The 22,246-nt window shown below is 39.9% G+C and overlaps 1 protein-coding gene across 2 annotated transcripts in view; it reads right to left on the bottom strand.

Moving 5' to 3' along the window:
• The window catches only part of pitpnm2 (phosphatidylinositol transfer protein, membrane-associated 2), a 41,252-nt gene extending 19,006 nt beyond the window's left edge, over positions 1–22,246 (bottom strand). For both annotated transcript variants that reach the window (XM_086152589.1, XM_086152590.1), the window contains exons 1-8: positions 21,970–22,246; positions 11,618–11,882; positions 6,274–6,488; positions 5,288–5,409; positions 4,566–4,793; positions 2,182–2,529; positions 1,516–1,611; positions 425–529 (exon numbers count right to left, since the gene is read on the bottom strand). In XM_086152589.1, coding sequence (XP_086008715.1) covers positions 425–529; positions 1,516–1,611; positions 2,182–2,529; positions 4,566–4,793; positions 5,288–5,409; positions 6,274–6,488; positions 11,618–11,695 — 1,192 coding nt within the window. In that variant the 5' untranslated portion in view covers positions 11,696–11,882; positions 21,970–22,246. The remainder of the gene's footprint in view (positions 1–424; positions 530–1,515; positions 1,612–2,181; positions 2,530–4,565; positions 4,794–5,287; positions 5,410–6,273; positions 6,489–11,617; positions 11,883–21,969) is intronic.

Here is a 22,246-nt window from a genome sequence, read left to right as displayed (position 1 = left end):
TTACAAATCTCTCAAATTTTCTTTTAGAATCCGTTAAAATTCTGTAACTAACTAACCAACTTACTAACTACTAACTCAATCCTTAATCAGCTGGAAAGTCAGTTCCAGACCAGGACATGGTCATAACACTTGATGGACTAAAGAGGAATTTTGATCTTCGCTCTCTCTTTCTCAACACCTAATTTCTTCATCCTTTTAACACACGAGCACAGAAAAGTAAAATCTGTTCTTTAAACTCAGTCATGCCTCCAGCAACTAGCACGCTTCCAGATAAGCTGATCCTGTCAGAAAGCGACGTTCAGGCAAAGATCAGGAATGAAATGAAGAGTATTACATTTTTTGCAAATATTTTCTGGGTCATTTTCATCAATGTGCTCTACTTGGAAACCACCTGGATGCTCTCGAAGATGTTTGGGTTCCCTACCTTGTGCTTCGTCCACCTCGATGGTTTCAATTTTGTCCATCAGGTCGTTGGAGCTCCACTTTGTGATCTCCTTGGCAAATATCTCCTCGTTGTCAGAGAGATCCTCTGAAAGACAAAAACCGGAAATCACACTGGAGCCTCAAAAGAAGAAACCTCACTGCTCAGTCCTGATGTGAAGCCTTGATGTAAAACCCTCTTCTAGAAGTTAACGGCTGTCCTAAACACCTGCAGAGCATCGTGCAGTGGAACATCCAACTTTGGCGATGAAGAGAAATTCTGTTCACCGGGACTTTTTAGAAACCCTCTCCTGTCACATTTCTATCCACCTATTCAAATCAAATTCAAGTTGGTCCACGTCTGAGTTCCCAGAAGGAAACTCACCCCCTTGTTGTTTCACCAGTCCCAGTTGGTGCAGGCCAAGAAATAAGATAAGATAGAATTTAAATTCCATTGTCACAGCAGCACTGCAGGATAGAAAAGTGTGTAAATACTAATAATAGAAAGAATATGCAAATAAAGGATAAAGATACAGATTAGCAATACAAAACAAAATCTGAAAATATAAAAAAATAAAAGAAATGCCTTGTGCAGGGAATGGTTGTAAAAATAACAGGTGTAAGTTAAGAGATGAGGGTAGAAAAAATGAAATAAGTAAGGTGTCTTGCAGAATGTATGAATATAATATAAATATAAATATAAATATTGTCTGCATGAGAGCGGTAAGTAGAGATGGAGGTAGTTGGGTAGTGCAAAAAATATTTTGGTGGTTCCTGTAAGCAGCACCAACACTGTACTTCATTGTGCATTTATGCTGTTGTGTAGTCTGACAGTAGATGGTGGATGATACCACTTAAAGACTATACCACTTTTAAAATTACATGATGCCTGACCTCTGCGGATTTACACCTTTCAGGACGATGCCATTCACACTTTCACACCGTCTCCTCTGAGCGTTTCAAGCAACTGGAGCTTTGTCTCACTTTAATCTGAAGCTAAATTTGATGGATGCTTCTGGGTAGCGTGTTGGCCCCTATATATATTCATATGCATCGAGGCCACAAACCAGCTGGACACGTGAGAGCAACATTTACCATGTGCATCGAAGAACTCGTCGTCGGTGCTGTCCTCCGAGTCCCGGGCGATGCTCTGCATCCTCCACTCCGAGATACTCTGGTGGGAAGGACTCCCTGCAAACAACAATGAGTGTCAGGCGGTTTTAAACACAAGAAGTATTATTTGTTTCTGATATCTTTCTGAATGTATGATGTTTTTTTTACCTAAAATAATTGCCTGACATGAGTCACCATGGTTACCCAAGGTTAATGATAACAATGTAGTTTTGAGTATTCAAAAACAATTTACTTTTTAGAAATAAAATCTAAGCACATACTGTTTTTATCATTCAATGAATAACAATATTGGTTTTTTTTTGGGGGGGGGGGGGGGGGGGAGATGGGGGTGATTTTTCTAATTTCTAATTTCAATTTCTTTCATGATTGTGTCAATGAATACATTTATTTATGCCCAGCTAAATCATTGAGTTTTTCAACTAATTCTGTAAAAATGAACCAGTGATCACAGAACCAGGTCCTAGAATCTTTATTTTGTTATTATTGATGCCAACTTGAACACAATGAATAAGACCACTGACTCCACAAAGAAAAACAGGGATTACAATGTATTATCAATCCAGGGCTGTTAATCCTACAGATTAATTTCAGGGCAGGTCAAAGGAATAACAGGAAAGCCTCCCGCACCTCCTCTTTTCGACGACCTGTTGGAGGACCTGGAAGACGTCGACCACTGCTTGGTCAGCTCCCCTCGTGTCTCCAGAGATTCCCCCTTCTTGGGCCCTTCTCCTACTCCGCCCTCCGCCTCAGCGTTGGATCCCGCCGCCCCCGCCCCCTGCTCCTGGGCCTGGCTGACGGCGCAGCCGTTCGTCTCCTGGCCCCCCTCCTCGCCGAGGCTATACTGGGCCATCTTCTTGGCCAGAGCCAGCTGTGTCTCCAGCTCCAGCTGCCTGATGTCCTCGATAGTCAGGCCATACCACTCGTCCTGCCAGCACCATGCCTGGCGGTGGGCTCGCACCATCACTTTACGGAGCCCTGCGGGGGATGGCAGCAGGGGCTAATTAGGAGGACAAGACCACGGCTGGACCACTATCCTCCAGCCCTTGGCCGTGAAGCCACAACTGCGGTACGAGCTGAACATGACAGAAATATTAGAGGTCAAAATGTATTTTCATTTTCAGTCGATGGAGACGGTCGCAGCTGATTTTCTGCAGAGGAACAAGCCAAACAGCAGGTCGTGTGTAAACATCTACTTAACCCCTTTATCCCTTAACGCCAGTGTCGGTCCATGACATCATCGGCCGTGTGCTTCCCCTGGGTGACATCAACCGTCTTCCTGAATCACGACACCACAAAAGGCCAGATTATCGCCATTACAGTGCTTTGCTTTCCCTTGCTGAAATATCAAAACTTCGCCTTTTGCAATGTAGGGGAAGCTTTCGATTCAAGCCTCCGCTATGTAATACCAGGCTATCCAACTGCCCCTCCATGGGACTGCAGCTGACATTTCAGAGTTTTGAAAGGGGCATCCTCATATAAAAACATCTTAAAATAAAGCTCCGCTTTTTCTTAAACAGATAAAGTCGCTTAATCTTGAATTCTTGTCAAAATCTTCTTGTCATGGTGACTGGACTTGAATTTCTTCACCTGGAAACATATCGCCCTTCATCCGAGAGGCTTCTTCAGTTCTGCTGTTCTGAACTGAAGAAGCCATATTGGCTTCAAGTGAAGAAATTCAAGTCCAGTTGCGACGACAAGAAGATTTTGACAAGAATTGACCGTAACCTGGGTGACTGAGAACCTCCACAGACATTTTACTTAATCTTGCTGTTCTTAAAAATGTTTATGAGTCACTCCAAGGCAGTTTGGACCATTTCTCTCTCTCAATGGCTGAGACCATTCTTGCAATTCCACAGTTTGGCCACTGGAAAATGGTGCTCTCTTTGGATCCACAAATTGGTTTTGCTCAGTTGCCGGGGCAGCAGGAGACTGATGGAAGGCACCAAAACGTTATCGCATTCAACGCGAACATCTGTCGTGGATATGTAGGTTTTAAAAGAGTAGTTTAAGAAGCAGATTGGATCAGTTAAAAAAAAAAGAAAGAAAAAACATGAAAGTGGAAAAACAAAACAAAAAAAGGGTCCCACGAAGACAGAAGCAGATTTATTTATTCTTCCTTCTGAGGAGACAAGCGAGCACTGTGCGCGAAAGGCTTCATTAAGCAGGAAGTGAATGCCGCAAGATGCGAGACGGTGACTGAGAGAAATAGTACAAACCCAACCGAAACCGTCCCGGCTCTGGCAGGAAATTAATCCCGGCCACTGTGTTATCTTGTAGAAGCAGACTCCAACCCCCCGCCCCACCACTCCAGCTCTCCGCCCCGCCAACAATCCATATACACTTCCTCACTCAGGTTGTGTTTCATCTTCCTGCCTTTACCTAGAATCTTGTTGGTATTTTTCCTCGGTATCTCCTGACTTTCATTACTAGATAAGGGCCTTTGTTCGCCCGTGGACCTGTAGGATAGATTCTTGATTTCTTTTGACACCAAAAACAGTCACTCAGTTGGAGAGAAACATTGAGAATATCAGCAAAAGATGGCGGGGAAATCTCCTCGGAAGATTTTTCCTTTTAAGTAATTTCTCTGAGGTTTTTTTCGACAATTTTCAGTGGATTGTTCAGATATTTTCTTCTCGGCTCCGTCTTGCTGATCTACAATCTTCGATGGAGCAGATTTGGTGTTAATTTCATGCTGAGCTCCGGTCAACTTCTTAATGTTTCTTTTTTATTTTTATGACATTTCTTCATTTTTTCCTTTTCAATTTTTTGGCCATTTATAGACGATTTTATTTTTCAAAACAAATTTTTCATGCTTGGTTTTTCTTCAGAGATGCCGATGAGTTTGCTTTGCATCTATACAAAATAAAAACTCCGTAAAATGTGCATCGAGATAAAACAACCTGCTGGATATCGGTCACGGCGGGACCTTGTTCACAGGTATAACCGGAGATACTCCGCGCTGAAGATGAAGACGAAGACGATGGTGAGGAGGAGACCAAACGCGTACATACCCACATCGTGTATGAAGCGCTCGATCTTGGACTGCATCCCCCAGTATCTGAACTCCACCTTGCAGAGCTTGTAGGCACACATGACAGAGGTGCGGTTGCTGACCACCTCCTCAATCCAGTCTTCTGACAGCGGACCCCTCTTTGTCTTCACCGACTGGTACAGTTTAGGGTCTTCTTCTACCAGGTATTCATGGGGGGCAATGTAGTCTTTCACAATATCGATGGGGTCTGAGGGATGAGGGAGATTTCTATTATTACAATTTTTCCCCCCCGAATTTTTGATCTACTTTTTAGGATTTTTCTATGTGTCTCTGATACTTGGTTTGCTGATACAGACTTATTTTATGGAATATTAGCTCATTTTTTGATGATATTTCACTGATGTTTTGTTGCATCTCTGTGATTTTTAAACCTTTTCTTTCTGATTTCTTTGGCTGAGCCATATTTCCCACATTTTCCAAAGGAAATTCTCACTTATTTGTTGATTTGATTTCCTGATTTTAGCCATGTCTTGGAAGATGTTTTTAGTCTTACACAAAAACCTTTACTTGTTGAAGCAAAGACGATATATTGCTAATTGTTGCAAGGGTCCTTCAACTTCTAGGTCAATTTTGGTATGTCGCAGCTTTACAGACCTGTAACTACTGTAACATCTGCTCTCCCCTGCACACAATGTCTGCTCCCCCAATCCTCTATGTGCTCCCCCTGCCTTTTGCACTCACCCACTGTCCTCTGTCTCCTCTCAGCAGAGGACAGGTTGAAGACGTCCACTTGGTTTCCGGTGTCTGGTTTGTAATAGGTCTCAATGTCTATGGAGAATTTCTCCACGAAGGGGCAGGTGTACCTGGAGGAGTGTGGGGGAGGAGGATGGTTCACTGGGATTTTAGGTTATTTATCTGTTTTTTGATTTTGGTTGTATTATCTGTGAAAAATTACGCAAAACTTGATTTAAAAAAAAAAATGACAAGAGAAATGAAAAGTTAAATTCTGGAGACATTTTAAGTGTTATTTCAAAACATGACTATGTTAATACTACTTCAAAGAACTCAGACAGGAATTTTTTTAAGTATTTGAGAAAATATAATATATATGATGAGCATGAAATCCTTTAAAGAGAAAAGACTAAAATGTCTTGGAAAGTAGTTAAAATGTACCTGAAACTAGGGCAAAATAACAATACAAAAATGTGTATAGAAAATGCTTAAAATATTACCTGATTTTTTAGCATTTTTAGTTTTGTCGAAAAAATAAATCATATATATATATATATATATATATATATATATATATATATGACCTTAAACAATGTCAAACATTGCCGAAAAGTTAGTTAAAAATATGAGTGTAAAAATGACATGATTTCTTGCCTCTTAGATCTTAGTTAATTAAAATAAAACACTGATCAGTGGGAAGACGTGAGCAGGTTATGAAAAAAGTGAAAAAAAAAACCCTGGCAGCAGTTCGTGGCCACTAAATAAATGATTATTCAGCTGAAATTATTCCAGAAAAAAATGTCTCTGTCAGCAGCAGTAGGCCAATATTATTTCATTCTTCATATTTATGGTTGGAGGAGCCGCGTCGTAAAAACCATTATGGAGGTTTTACTACTAAAAGGCTTTGAGAAAAGCCTGCTGCCTTTAATCACATAGTGATGCAACATGGCGTCGGTTTGGCCGTGACTTCACCGTGTCATGTGCTTAGCACTCACCTAGTCCGAGTGTAGGGATAGGCGTTCCAAGACTCCTCCTCTACCCGCAGGGCGGCCTGGGGCAGGATGGCACAGAACCAGGATGGGATGTGCTTCCCAATGTGGTAGACCTTGTGGGTGTACTGACCCGAGCCGCCGGGCCCGTCCTCGTACGGCTTGTTCTCAAGGATCTCCACGCCGCTTCCCTCACCGCAACTCTCCTCGCGGCTCTTTTTCTGACGAGGACAGACAAGGGGGAAGGTGATGAAGTTCACCCTCACTGCAAAAATCACGGAACACTGTTGGTTAAGGAGGTGAAAAAACATCACATGAGATGTTTGCAGGAAATTCACCCTTATCAACTGCCGAGTCCTTTTCCTGCAGTTACAGTTTCAAATAACACCGGAACGTATGTTGCATGGTATTTTCTTGTTTGATTACCTCATTCCAAGGGAAGTGGTTTGGTTATTGGGCAGATTCTGGGAGTAACTCGGTGCTTGGTGAATCTCCACTGATAAAGTTTTAGTTCAACTTGCATTAAGACTTTATAACTCTTTAATTGTGAAACCATTGCTGACAATCCCTGGTCAAATAAATCGCCAAAATACAAATTTGCAAGACTTACTGACCAAAAACTACATACAGTAATAGTGATGATAATACTAATGTAAACGGAAATTGAGAGTTTATGCACAATTTAACAATAAACTAAAATTCAAAATCAACATGTTTGCCTCACAAAAACGTGGTGGTTTTCACCCAGAAAGGAAAGAGAGTGGGGTAAAAATTACAAAAAATAACTGTGACTTTCACAGACAACAAACCAGTGGACACAGATTATATCAGATTAAAACAATTACTTCTAGCCATTCCAGAGTCTTGAGCTCCCATTGATTTCAAACCATTTTTATTCCTTCCCTCTGCTCTTAAAAAGAAAAGAGTATCTGACAATGCGTTCAGGTGACACTATTCCCGCCGGTCAGGTCACCGCTTTCCTTCTAGCCCAGTTTATTACGGGCCTGGAGGCGGCAGATGGCCGGAGCCCAGAGATCCCGCTTTAAGCCGGAAGCTCCATGGATTAAAGCCCTCAGTTTATCAACATGAGGATCTGTTTTCACTTGGCGAGCGGGAAAACATGTCAGGGTGTGAAGTGTATTCACACGTCACAGACGTGAGGCTGCAGGAGGCTAATAAACCACCTGTGGACAGGAAGTGATTCAAAATATACTACTTTTACAGCAGGAAACACAAACACTAACCGGCTGTTCTGGAACACTGGAGCAACATGGAGGGACAAATCAAAGTTGTCATTCAGTGGGAATAAAAAACAGAATGTCCAATGTCATTGGGAAAAAATTGACTAAATCATTAGATTGGTAATTAACACACGTTTTCATTACATAGAAAACAGTGTGAAAGTGAAAAATGGAAATCTAAAAGATAAATATGTGCCTGCAAATATATAAAAGTAAAAAAAAAAAAGAGTTAAGACTAAATGCAAGAAACATAAACATTTATAAAATAAAATGCAAATAATTCCCTAAAAATTGTTGAGACAGCTCTAAAGAAAGAATGACAGGATGTCTTTACATCTAATTATCTTTTTCTGAATGAATAAAGAATCAAAACTTTCCAATAGTGAACAGCTGTTTGAAATAAATCCAAGTATAATTGTTTTAAAGCTGTGGAAATCAATGACATTCACCTCATGTGCCCCCTGTCTCACTCAGGCCTGTGAGCCACCGCTTTACTGCACTGCTGCAAAGACCGGGGTTCATAAACGCCCGGACTCATCCAGTTCAACGTCGCCGTGACAACTGTTTCAGGCTGTGACTGAAGACCTTTTTCATTCTGTCCCGTGTCGGACCGGCGCCACGTGAATACAAATCCACGCAGTGATCATGAACAGCAGGTGTTTACCAGTGTGGAAGGGGGGGATTCTCAGGGGTCAAGAGCTGAAATTGAACACATCTCTCCTTCTCCCACCCTCTTTCTCGCTCCCTCTTTCCATCCGTGGCTCACTGTCTACTTCTGCCTCCGTCCCTCTCTCTCCACAGACTTAGGGGACATGGACGCTTCTGATGAAGGTCAGGGGAGGCGAAGGTCTGGAAAATGGCTGTAATGGAGCAGGTAATGTGATTTCAGCGAGGAGCCCACGGCCTCACATTTGCCTCCTTGTATCCGTATTAATGACACACAACTCAGGGCCAAAGAGCATGGGTGTCTCTCATCTGCAGCGTCGCCCCCGGCAACCCCTGCCGGCATTTTACGGCCCTCTATGAAAACACCGGGTGACTGTGACCGACGGCGGGACAAAATGTTCCCTACAGGTCGTGTTGATGATGTTTGCTCATCCAAAACTTTGTTCATTTTCAAATTAAGGATAATCTATATTTTCTCTGCAAAACAATATTTTTTCAGGGTTCCCCAACATTTGCTTTGTAATCTGGAAATCTTTTCTAATTTTTGTAGAAATTATTGTGTTTCAAAGTTTAGCTGTAGTTCTATCTGCTTGTCGTGACATGGAGGTTTCTATCAGTATATCAATTTGATAAATTCATGAAAAATGTATGTCTGTGATTAAGAAGTTAAACTTCCATGAAATCTGTGCCTATTTGTTCATTGATAAGAAAAATACAATTGAATTATTGAACGAAACACTGGTTGTGTCTTTCAAAATTCAACAAACAAATGGACTTCACTCTGCTGAGGGTCACAAAATAAAAAAGTCACAGTGGGAGGAGGTTGTGTGAAGCTCCCTGGAAGCCAGAGGACTTCCATTGGTGGTTCAGAGAATGTAATGGGTAAACATGTTCTGGTTTTCTGTGGGGGAATGAAAAAAAAAAGTGGCGACGGGGCGAGAAGATTTTGAACCCTTCGGCCAATTTGTTGGGAGGAATAGGAGGGTTTTAATGGCTGGCAGAGGGGGCAGAGCAGGGAGAGGGGAACCGGAGTCCATGTCCAATTTGAGAAGTGCTTCCAGCGAGGGTCAGCGGCCCACGCTGCTGGAATTATAATGGGCTGGGCTTCGCTGAGGGTCTTGTTTCTGCCGGGCCGAGCCGTCCCTGAATATTTCATGTGACACTGCAAGGTTAGCATGAGCCGTGGGTGCGAGACCCTCCCCCCCCCCCCCCCCGCACCCACACATATACACACACATACACCCTTCTAAGGCCTGCAGTCCTGATGCAACACAAGCGGCATGCAGCCTCACACTAGGTGTATCGGCTGCTTGTTCTCACCAGCCTGTCGGTCCCACACCGAGCATTCAGGTCCTTCACTTCTCTCCATGCACCGCTTCCTCCTTTGTCAGTTACGTTTTCTGAAGATTCCTACTTTACCCACCCCTGACTTCAACTTCTTGTCTTACTTGTCATTTGTACTAGATTTGTTGGGATTATCTTGCTAATTTTTTAGTTCTTGTTCTGATTATTTTTCTGACATTGAAGTACTTCCTTATTATTTTTTTTTTTTTTTTTTTTTTTGTAGTTGGTAAGCAATTACTTGCTAGTATTTTCCATTATTTTTGCACAAGTGTTTCTTCTTCTTCTCCTTTCTGCTTTTCCCTTCAGGGGTTGCCACAGCGAATCAACCTTATCCATCTGAGCCTATTCTCTGCGTTTATATTTTCATTTTTTTATTTACTTCATTTACAGATACTTGTATGGTACTGTTTTTATCTTATGATATTTATTATATATTAGGTACTCTCATTACTTGCTCACTTTTTCGTTAATTTCGTCATTTTAAGGTAATTAATAAGTTTTAGTTCCCGAGAAGATATTATACATTTTGATACATTTAAGCTCATTGTTTTTCTTCTTTCTGTTTTTTAGCAAGTTTTGGGGCTTTTTATTTTCTTTAGATCTGTTCTAAACCTGTAGCATTTAAGGCAAGAGATGACAAATTTTTGCTGATTATGACTAATTTAAGACTGATTTTTTGTGTTTTTTTTACTGGTTTTCATCTTTATTTATTTTATTTCTATCTGTTTTTGAAACATTTCTACATATTGATTTTATTTTATTTTATGTTTTTTTCTTACAATTTTATAATCTTGACAAAAAAAGTCTTTTTTTTCACTGAACGTTTTTTACTATAAATTTTTTTTTTTTTTTTTAATACTGCATCCAAACCGTCTGTGAGAGTTCCACAAGTGGAAGATATTTTCTGGCAGGCAGAACATCCGGCTGCACAGCCTGACACTTCAATTAAACTCTCCATCCTTCTAACAATCAGACATACTGGGAGACGAGCTGTTTCTATAACTGCATGTGACCCCTTTGCATGATCGACGTCCCGAACTGCATGCGGCGACGGCGAGAGGCGAGACACCCTGTTGTCATGGCAACGCCCGTGTCTGTCCTCTGTCCCTCCCTCTCCTCGTGCTTTCCCATCACCCGAATCACAAACAAATGATGGCAGCTACCGCTACGCTGTGGCTGATGTCACCAGTTACCGTGGTAACCAGCGCTCGACTGTGACGCTGTGAAGAGGGGGTGTAAGCACTAGATGAGGATGTACAGCTTATTTACCCCAGAACATCGTCAAAGAAGGAAAACTGTCCGTATTCATTTTTTTGCTCCTTCCATCCGCCATTGTCAAGACAGACAAAAATACTTCCTGTCAAAGAGGAATATCCAGCTCAACCTGGAAATGCTTCAGTGTAGTTAACATAGTTCAAATGTTGCAATAAAAGTACTAAAACCTCTGTTACCACTGGCTGATGTCAGTAAAAATAACACTTAAGAGGAAAATTTGCTACGGGTCAACCTGCTGATTGGGGGCTCTTGTTTATATGTGCTTCTTAACATGTATTTGTGGCAGTTTTCTAAAAATATTGCTTATGTGTGTGTTTATGTGTATGCTTATTCGTTCTACTTTTTTGCTTTTTTAAAGTCCTTTTTTTATGTGATCCGAATGCACAGATTTTCTTCTCTACGTTTCGTGTGATTAAGACTTATGTTTCATTATATAATTTTACTCATTATTTTGCCTTTACCACATTATATTACCATCATATAACCAATACATAACTTTTCTCTCTACTGAATTGTCTAAAAAGGAAACATATTTCACATTCACGCATTCAACTCAAACATATTTATGTGTGTGTGTGTGTGTGCTTGCTCGTGTGTGTGTGTATTAAATGAAATCTAAAGCCGGGACATATGCTGCACCATCTGGCACAGTGAAACACAGTGTGACCTCAAACTTGCTCTCCTTCCTGGTACAATACTGACACCTTCAACTCTTGACCTTCACCTCCAACATCATCATCATCATCTTCATCATCATCATAGTTTAGGTCATCACAGGCACACACACAGCTTGAACTTGGTCAGATGGGTCGACATGCTCTCACCTGGATCATGTAGAGCTGAGCGATACGGTACTCCTCCACACTCATTGGCATGGGGATGCGGTACTCCTTGATCAGCATGGTGGCCAACTGTTTGCGTGTGTGTGTGTGTGCGTGTGTGTGTGTGTGTGTGTGTGTGTGTGTGTGTGTGTGTGTGTGTGTGTGTGTGTGTGTGTGTGTGTGCGAGTGTCCAGAGAGGCTCCTCAGGGTGGCCGCCGCTACCCAAGCAGCATGTTCAGAGGGCAAGGACAGGAGTCATCGTTCATACCTGGGAGAGGGAGGGAAAAAATTTAAAAAATTCAATATAAAATATTTGACAACAAGATAGAAGAGGTCTGATAGAAAGAAAATGTTGATTTATATGAATAAAAATGTAACTATTCCAATCTGAGGTACTAGTGGAATTACTAAAGAAAATATTGCTGAAAATTCTCATGAAGTATTTTTTTTTAGCCTGTATGTAGATAAAAAAGGGTAACAATAGTATATTTAAACATTTCCAATGTATGTTGGGAGAACCTGGAGGAAACCTACATAGACAAGGGCAAAACAAGGAGACTGCTACTATGCTACTATATACACTGATCAAAAACATAAAGGGAACACGAAAATAACATCTGAGATGGATTTGTAGTCACACTCAAAATTACAGGGGAAAAGCACACTACAGGATGATCCAACTTTGTAATAATGTTCTTAAAACAAGACAAAATGAATCAGTGTTGCTGCTTAAGTGGATAGTTTGAAATCACAGTAGTGTGTGTGTGTGTGCGTGTGTATATATATATATATATATATATATATATATATATATATATATAATTCTTTTTTTTCTTTTTTTTGGTACTTTTTTACAAGTACCAAAAAATCATGATCGTGAGTGGCAGCAGACGATGGATGGATGAATGGAAATAATTATAAATAATTATAAATACACACAAATTTTTATTTTTTTTTTTCTGATCAGGGGGATTCTTCATCAGAATTTTTGGTAGTAGTGGTGGGATTTTTTCCTCTATTAGGCTTAATTTTTCAGATCTTATTTGCTTTTTAGGTCTCTTTTTCAAATTATTTTTCTCCTTAATTTAAGGCATTTTCTTGTGGATTTTTGGTAATTTTTCCTATTTTAAATGAGGTCTTTGGAGACTATGTTTTTTTTCAGCTTTTATTAGAATTTTTAGGTAAAATCTTGCAGATTTTATTTACAGGACTTTTTAGGTCTCTCTTTATAATTTTTCTCCTTAGCTTTAACCTTCTCGTTTCCTTCATGCACCTTAGACTTTACTTACAGACAAGGTATACATGGGCTCATTATTAAACTTGAATCTCATATTTTCCATTATTTTAAACTTAAATTGTTACCAAATTTGTCCAGTTTTGACATTTTCTTTGGGATTTGTTTTCACCCTTTTTCATGAAATTTTGTGGGTATAACTTCTTGCAGATTTTAAAATAAATACTTCCATAGTTAGTGTTAGGCTTTTTAGCCTATTCATTGTTTTTTCTCAATTATTTATTCAATGTTTTGTCATATTACACAGCCCTTGTTTTTACCAAATTCTTGCAGATATTAAGTGATGTCAGCAAATTTTTTTAACATTTTTAGCATTTTCAGTCTATAACATATATATACGTAATTTTGATTTTATTTCAAGGTAGCTTCTTAACAACTATACCCATCCCCTTGTACTAACCTGCATCATTTGTAGTTTGTCAGTTTGGGGATTAAACACTGCTCAGACAGAATATAGCCGGTGCATATTCTCTACTTTACAAAACAGTACATTTGATTGTAATCAAACCAACAAATAAACAATGATTCTTGTCATAACTGAAATTTCCTTGTTTCCATCAACAACAGCAACTTTATTCGTCTCTCCTAATGTTCTATTTAAATGCGGGACTTGTCGTTTACTTACAGTTTGTCATGTTTTTCCCTCCTGGATTAAGTCCCCTCGTAAATAAGATAAAAAATGTTGTGTCTTTGTGCATGTGTGTGCGTGTGTCCTCCATTAGATAGATCTTTTACAAGGTAATCCAGCGACCTAACAACATCCCTGAAAATCCCCCGTCAACCTAAATCCTGAGAGGGTCTCCGCATCCGACATCAGGTTACGATATTGTCCTTTTGCATCCAAAATGCCTCTGCTGTGTGTTTGTGTCTAAGACTAAAGAGCGAGAGTTTGCCAGACGCTGCCCTTCTTATTCTAGAGGGTGGAGAGATTCATCTGACAAGGGCCGAGTTCAGAGGGTCACATGACAACAGCTACTTAATCTGAGACAGATTAGGACGGACTGTATTTGTGATGCGGTGGTTTCCCAACGGAGGAGGAGCCAAGCTGTAACGGCCGTCACAGACAGGATGTGATCTCTGAGGGCCAGCGACTTGTTGATATTCTGGGTAGTTCCTGTATTTTTAGACGAGAAAATTGCACTTTAAGTAAAGGTATCGGAAATTGGAGAGATTTTCAAAGGGAATCAACGGTCATGTTCAATTCTGTTTTTACCTTGCCTGCGTGAAACAATGTAATTCTCATATATTGATAATTTTCCATAAAATTTTTGACAATTTCAGACATGTCTTGGTCATTCTGAGTTTTTTTTTTTTTTTTTTTAATTGTCCATTTGTTTTGCTCATCTTCTGATTAGGCATTTCCAGTTAACTACTTGGCTCTTTTTTATCTTATTTTTAAATACATCTTAAGGTATACTTTTAAATGACCCTTCAAGAAAGCAGCTCACATCAAGTAATAACAAATATAATTTTAAAATATTTAAGACACTAAAAATAAGCCGCTCGTTTCCTATTTCTGTCCTAATATATTCCATCACGTATATCATTACATCTTGACTTCCATGATGAAGTATTATACAGATTCTTTGTCCAGAGGGGGGCGACGCTGAACGACCTCAGTCTTTTCTCTCCGTGACGTTACAGTGGCGATGTGGGGGTCGGGGGTCTTTTCTCTCTGAATCCAGTCCTTGACCTGCACATGAACTAAATATAGAGGCCCGCTGGTTCTAGCGGAGAAGGACAAGAGACGCAGCAAAGGGACAACAGGTCACCGCTACACGGCCCCGTCATGGCAACAGGGTGGATGGGGGGGAGGCATGCCAGGGATGAACTGATGAAATCTGCTGACAGTGGGATGTGTGTCATTGAGTCTTCATTTCATCTTACTCATTTATTCTGTATAATGTAGTTCCTTCAATTCAAGTCACTTTTCTTTCAATGGATATTTGATATTTGATATATATATATATTACCTGTGAAATACATGTCATTTCCATAAAATGTTCTCCTTTTTCAGTATTAATGTGATCATTAGATTCATTATTAGATTAGGATTTTTCGTGTCTGAGGGTGAGCTCTGAACATGTAAGTACAATTTTTTTTCTTAAAATAGAATAACTTCTATGACGGCTGCTGATGAAAATGAAAATAAATAAATAAAAATGAGCTAATATGCTCCCCAGTGGCATTTTGGGAATAGGCTACAGCATCCCCATGACCAGCAATACAGGTTAAGCTGTATAGGTAATGATTGAATGAATGAGCAATAATAATAACTGATTACATGTTCAGTGTCTCAGCATGTAGAGGACGATGTGAATCAATACAGTGAAATTGGAATAAGATCATGTTTCAACGCTAAAAATGATTTTAATTTTTTTAAATCACAAAAAAAAATTATATTTATTTTTTGTAACATTTAGGATTTTTTACTCTTATTTCTTTCTGTTTGTAATTTACCTTCATAAATATTTTGATTTTAATTTCATGAAAAATAAAACCCAAAGCTTTTCTTCCCCTCTCTTCACCATCCATGTTGCTCTTTTTCAATTTTACTTATAGTTTGTACATCTTCAAAATTTCAGAATAATTTTTGTTTATTTATGTGACAACCCCTAACTTGTTTTCAGGTAATTTCTTTGCAGATTTTAAGACAGAATTTTTTTTTTTTACAGAACTTTTTATTTACTGTGTTCTGAGCCCCTCAAACAATTATCTCATCCTTCCAGGTGTGAAGTCATGCTTTTAGCTCAACGTCCTCCATCATCTCTCTCTTTCTCTCTTATTCTTCTATTACGCCTAATTACTTTGGGAAAATCCACCACTGGATTCAAAGCCAAAACAAAGGATCCTCTGGGGTCCCTGCCAAGTTTCCCACCAAGTCACTTTTAGGCAGCCCTGCGGACTCATTGCTCTAATGTGTATGACATCACTCATGCACAACGTGGCCAATCATGCACAGCCACCGCGGAGAAAACACAAGTGAGATGCTTTATTCTGATTTATAATTGGTTTTTGTTTTTTAATTATGTTCCTTTTATTTTTCAGATTTCTTTTTCTTGATGGCTTGGGGATTATCCAGCCTATTCATTGCTAGTTTCCAAAGTATTTCTGATGCTTTTTGATCATCTTTCTGATGATATGTAGGTAGTTCATTGGCCTTTTTTGTCTTTTTCAGTAGTTTACACCTGATTTTTTTTTTTTGGTTCAAATCATTTTTGTTGTTGATTGTTAGCTTTTTCTTCTTGACATGAATTGGAAACAAAAAAATCATGTCAGTTTGTTATGTAGTGATTTAGAGATTCTCCTGGATGTCTTTACGTAACTCCGGGCGATTTTTCTCAAACTCTATGTACATTTTTGTAAGTTTTCAAGAAATCGCCAATTGAGGGCATTATGTGCAATGGTTTGGAAAATGAAGAGAACGGCTCCACTACTTGCAGTTTCAGAAGGGTTTGGACTCATTTCTAGTTTCTCTGCATCAGAAACCACACACTGTGGTGGTAGATGCTGGCGTCCGCCCTCCATCAACGTCCCGAGCGTCAGGCAACCGAGGACGTCGAAAACTAAGCCGCACTGAATTTACCACCAAACCGACGGGGCAAAGCAAAGCTGAGCTCCATTAACCAAAAAGGATTTATCCCAGAGGCCTGGAAATGAAACCCTGAGAGTGCACCGCAACGTTCTGAACAACATTAACTTTCACCTGGAGTTTTCTTTTATTAAGTAATGTCTCTGATTTCATTTGTAGGTCTTATTGTCCAGATTTTCTTGGTAATTATGATTGGTAATATAAGTTATTTTGGTCCCTTTAAAAGTAATTTTTTAAACTCACTCATCAATTTTTTTGCTAATTTTGTTTTTTTCAGCAAATTGATGGACGTGTGTGTGTGTGTGTGTGTGTGTGTGTGTGTGTGTGTGTGTGTGTGTGTGTGTGTGTGTGTGTGTGTGTGTGGCAAATTTGTAAAATAAATATAGGTTTCTACAGAAAATGTGCTGAATTTCAGATTTTTGTCCATTTTACATCATGATTAAATTCCATTTCCGGGTCATTATTTTAATAGGTTTTTTTCTAACAAATTTTTCATAACATTCTTTGCTGACATCAAGATTACATTTTCAGATCTTTCCAATTTTGAGGTTACCTGGCTCATTTTTAGATCATTTTTAAGTTTCCTTCTTTGGAAAGTTGAGATACTTATTTAAGGTAACGTTAGATTCACATATAGTTTCACTTTTGTTGGTATTTATATCATTTCCAGAATATTTGCTTTTTTTGCTGTTTTTAAGGTGTTTTTCGTGGTTTCAGGTCACATCTTGGATCCTCCAGGTAATTATTTGACTCACAACTTACTTTTAAGTTATTCCTGTGCTTCTAATGATTTTCAATAAATTATGTTCAAGACTTCCTGTCTGAACTGGCAAAGCTACAACATACAGACACAAGACAGCACACCACTTTCTGCAAAAACAGGACTTCTGAACAACAGCTTTTGACACTTAGTCTTAATCTGTCGATGCAGGCGTGGAAACGGCCCCCTTTCGAGTTCCCGAACCCTACTTTGAGAACCCCTGCATCATTAGCCAGTATAAGAACAGAGGACTTGATGCATCATCTGCTGCAGGACGCAACGGATACATAGCTCCTGCAGCACTGAGACAACCCACCCCCCAACAACGTACACAGTTAACACATGTGCATGATTTGCACACACACAGGCAGAAGAAAATTCCCAGGAGTCTTTTTTCATTCAAATTAGCTGCAGCAACAGCCATTAAACACAAGTCAAACACATATATACAGTTAATAGTACACTGTTTAACGCGTGTGAATTCACACACACACACTACTTCATTCACAATTCATGTGTGGCACAAAATTCAGCATCCGCATGTCAAATTTCCCAGTGGAAACCCATCCAAAAAGCAGCCCACCTGACCAACATAAACTTCTCCATATGCAAACGGAGGCATCCGGTTTTTACCTGGTTTCATCACGATGCAGCCGAGAGTCAAACAGGTTTTAATGTTGTGGAGGGGAGCACCTGATCAAGGGCCGGCTGCTGATCCGCAGTCCTGGGGGCTCAGTGGAACACCGCCTCAGCCACAGACCCCCGCCCCGCCAGCCCCGCCAGCCCCGTCAGCCCCGCCAGCCACGCCAGCCCGCCACCCACCCTCATCCTTGCTTGAGCAGGGGAAGGAAGCCTCACTTCTGAAATAAGAGAAGCTGTGGATCCTCTCCTCCTTCTCTCTTCCTGTCGCCCACCCCCACCCCCCTCTCAACCCCACTGTCTCCACCCCCCTCGTGACTGAGGAAGTGCAGTTACCATGGTAACGGAAGAGGCCGAAGCCTGATTTGCGGAGTTTGTTTGTGATGCTGCAGGTTGAGGGTGCAGCCCACCGGACACGTCGCAACATGCAACGGCCGGAGGCCACTGTTAACCCTTTATGTATCCCTTGAGAGGTAAGATCAAAATTTTAATTGTCTATCTGGTCAAAGGATTCATTGAAAAATAATCTTTGACAAAGTCCATAAAAAATGTATTGAATTAATTTTTTAGGATATTTGCGATCACATGCAAGTAATTTCATGTTGATTTTTAAAACTGTATTTATATAAACCAAACCATAAAACTAAAATAATTTATACCAAAAAAATCTAAGTACTTCTAAATGTATGCAAAATTCCAATATTAGAAACACTTACAAAACACCTTATGAAATCACAATTAATGTGTAACATGTGACTTCATAGAAAAAAATAAGTGAATGTCAATGTGAAATTACCAATAGAAAAATTAATTCATAATCTACATAGTTTATCTTGTGTGGGGGAGGGTGACATGGAGGCTGCAACCTATCCCTGCAGACATTGGGGTGAGAGGCTGGGGTTTAACCTCGGTCGCTCACCTGTCAATCACAGGGCCGCCGCATATAGAGATATTCAACCATTCACTCTCTCATTCCCCCTTGCGGAAAATTTCGCCTTCATGAAAGCTAACTACGGAGAAACTGGAGACAACCCAGGCTGACGGGGGGAGAACCAAAGAATCCACAAAGACTGACCCAGCCGGCCAGCGGGAACCTCTTTTAAATAAATGAGCACCTTATAAGTACGTGCGTTTGCTAACACTTAGTAAAGACGTAATAAATTCTTATATTGTGGTTATCTCGAGCAATAATAAAGGCATAATGGTGCGATACAAAGGTAATAGTTTTATCCATATAAAGCTGAGATGAAATTTTAATAGTATGAATCTAGCTGATCCTGGGGATATATAGATGTAATAACCATCTCACAGAACTATTTTAACTGATGTATGCAAAGGTGTAACTGAGGCATCTTCATGACGCAAAGACGAGCAGGTCACCGGCTCCAGTGATTATGCATCTATTCGCATCGTGACCATCCAGTCTTTTCCCGCCGAGCATCTTTGTCCGCAGAATGCGAATGAGGCGTCTTCCTTCTCGCCAACAAATCAAAACTGCCATCCCTGCGCTGCGACGCCATGATCTGCATTTACACCAGCGCTGCAGCAGGTTTCTGCTCCTGATCTAACTGAGATTCAGTGTATTAATAAATACTGAAGCTCATTTGCAAAGGAGAATAAAGACTTACAAAACACTGTCATTTATTGATCATTGGTGCCTGGTCTAGAATTTACTTGATGAAAGACTCAGATCCTTCCCTCCACCTCAGGGAGAAACACTCAACATATCAATATGTGCAGAATTTGTAGACAGGAGAGAATGAAATCCATTTACAAAAAAAAATTACATTTCTATTTAGATTTATAATAGTAATAAAAATCTGTGTATGCATTTACAGCATTTAAAAAATGCAATTATGTGATTAATTTACTAACACTTTTTTCATTATTTGGAAAACATTAGAAAATATGCTATTTCCAAGAAAATTCAAATACTTTTTTGCAAAATGTGGTAAAAAAATCCCAATTTTGGAGGGGATGGAAACTATTGTACAGTATATTTATTTTATGTTAGTTGGTTATATATTTAAAAGTAATATTTATTAATCCATATCTTTTATTCTCATTTGTTTATAGAAAGTCAAAAAAGTCAACAAAAAATATTTTTGCAAATTAAAATTCTGTTTTTCTCTAACAAGCATCAATTCTAGTCTATTAAAAATCCCACGAAGGTGAGGTAGACTTGCAAAAGATAAAAATCCAGGTGAAAGTACCTGACAAGGATAAAATCCAGCGTCTCTACATTTTTAAATCTTTAATCACTGCCCAGTCGTCAAGACTCAGAGGATTTGGGAGTTTAAAATAAAATCCCACTTCTTGTTTCAAATCTCAAAACCGCCAGCATCAGATCAGAGACGTGTGCGGCTCAGAGATTCACCCTGAAGGCCTTGAGATGTTAAAACAAAGAGAAAAACCAAGCCTGACAAAGGTCGGCCATATCGCCAGGCTCCAAGTGCGAGCCGCAGGGCGCCGGAGCTTCCCGGTGGGGTGGCGCACTGACGGCCGCCCCACCTGACAACCAGACGCACTTTGTCTGAGCATCGGCAGGACGAGCGCTGACAGGATCAAACGTCCGCTGTTAATTTGCACTCCTGTCAAAGGCGTCTCTCGTCCTGCTGCTGGTCACCACAACATCAAATGGCTCGGGTTACGTCACATGACGCTGGCAGCAAAGAGGCTGCGGGGCCGATGACTGGGATCCCTGAGGCTCATCGGGAAATGTCATACATATATTTCAATATTTTCTTGATTTCTACTAGAGAATAATTTGGTGAAAATCTTTGTGTCAGTTTGCAGGGATTTTTTTTAATAATTGTTTTCATTTTTTATCTAGTTTTCTTATGGTAGTTAACAGCTGATTAATTTTGTCTCTGCTTTGAATTCATTTAGTTCCTGTTGTGGAAGACTTTTTATAATTATTAAGAAAAAATATATATATATGTATATATATATATATATAGAGAGAGAGAGAGAGAGAGAGAGAGAGAGAGAGAGAGAGAGAGAGAGAGAGAGAGAGAGAGAGAGAGAGAGAGAGAGAGAGAGAGAAGAGAGAGAGAGAGAGAGAGATGTGTTTGGCCAATTATTTGATGAAAAGGTTTCATTTTTCTTTTGTGAATTAAGTCATTTTTTGGATGATATCCAGATTTGTTTTCCTTTTTTTGAAAATGTATATATTTGTCAAAAGGCTACATTTCCTGGCAAAGATACCTAAGTCAAAAAATAAAAGACCTGAAGACCTGAGGATCGATTCCAGCAGAGTTTTGTTTGTGAAAAAAATCTGAGGGGAGCTGAATTTAATGTTAGACCAGAACATATATTTACACTGACACATTATGTTTGGCTGGATTTTCAAATCGCATGTAAATATTTCATTATAGAGTGACAACAACGATACCCCCCCAAAATAAGACAATGGATTCATGAATTATCATTTAATCAAACTATTCAAGAAGCTCTCATCTTGAATATCAAACAATTTTCTTTTCCAAGACTGTGAAATAGTTTGTGAATTTTCTCCACAACACTTGGGAACCAAAGCGTTCATTCACCAGCCAAAGCACAGAAAAGAGACACCCAGCTTCTGATCAGGTTGCTGGTGTTAAGCCCCTGCGCTCTCATTGTGAACAATTTAAAGAATCTCAGCAGTAACCTGCTGAAGCTTTAACATGTAGCCAACTCACATTTGATCACATAAAAACTTTTCCTGCCTCTGATTTACTTTCAACTGCCCCAGATTGAGAACAACTATCTAGGAATATAACAAAGAGTCTGGCTGCAATCGCAGCCTTCACTGAAGATTCATTATCACCAATCACATACTGAATCAGTCGTTGACAATAACCAGCCATTTCTATTTTTTGGCACTCAAAATAAATGTGTCCAGTCGACAGGAAACACTCAACTTCTTGCCAATATACATAGGTCTTATTTCGTCCTAGAAATGGAGTGTAGAATAAGCTAACCCGTGGCAGACTGAACCGAGGGTTTGTCGAACCATTGGTTTTAATGGAAAACAGAAATAAATCTTATGGCGGAGAAATAAGTACTAACTTGAAAGCCATGTCACTGACCTGCAGTCCATCTCCAGCAGCGGGGGCGGCGGCAGCGGCTCCCCGTCTTCCCTGTCAATCAGAAAGACGATACTCAATGAGTCACTGATGTTTTTCTCAATGACACAGTATACCTCCGATGAAACCTCGTAAATCTCGGGCAGAATCTTTTTTTTTCTTCTTTTTTTTTGGCGAAGGCCGCATTCCTGTGTGGGAGTGTGTGAGCCCGACGCAGACCTGAGCCGAGGTGTGTGCGCGTTGAAATATTATCAGGAAGCCTCCTGATGTTCATCATGTC

The sequence above is a fragment of the Fistularia commersonii genome, chromosome 9 (assembly GCF_037954325.1).
Source record: "Fistularia commersonii isolate RoL2024-O1a breed Wild chromosome 9, RoL_Fcom_v1.0, whole genome shotgun sequence".
NCBI classification, from domain to species: domain Eukaryota; kingdom Metazoa; phylum Chordata; class Actinopteri; order Syngnathiformes; family Fistulariidae; genus Fistularia; species Fistularia commersonii.
This window is presented reverse-complemented; position numbering and strand designations above follow the sequence as displayed.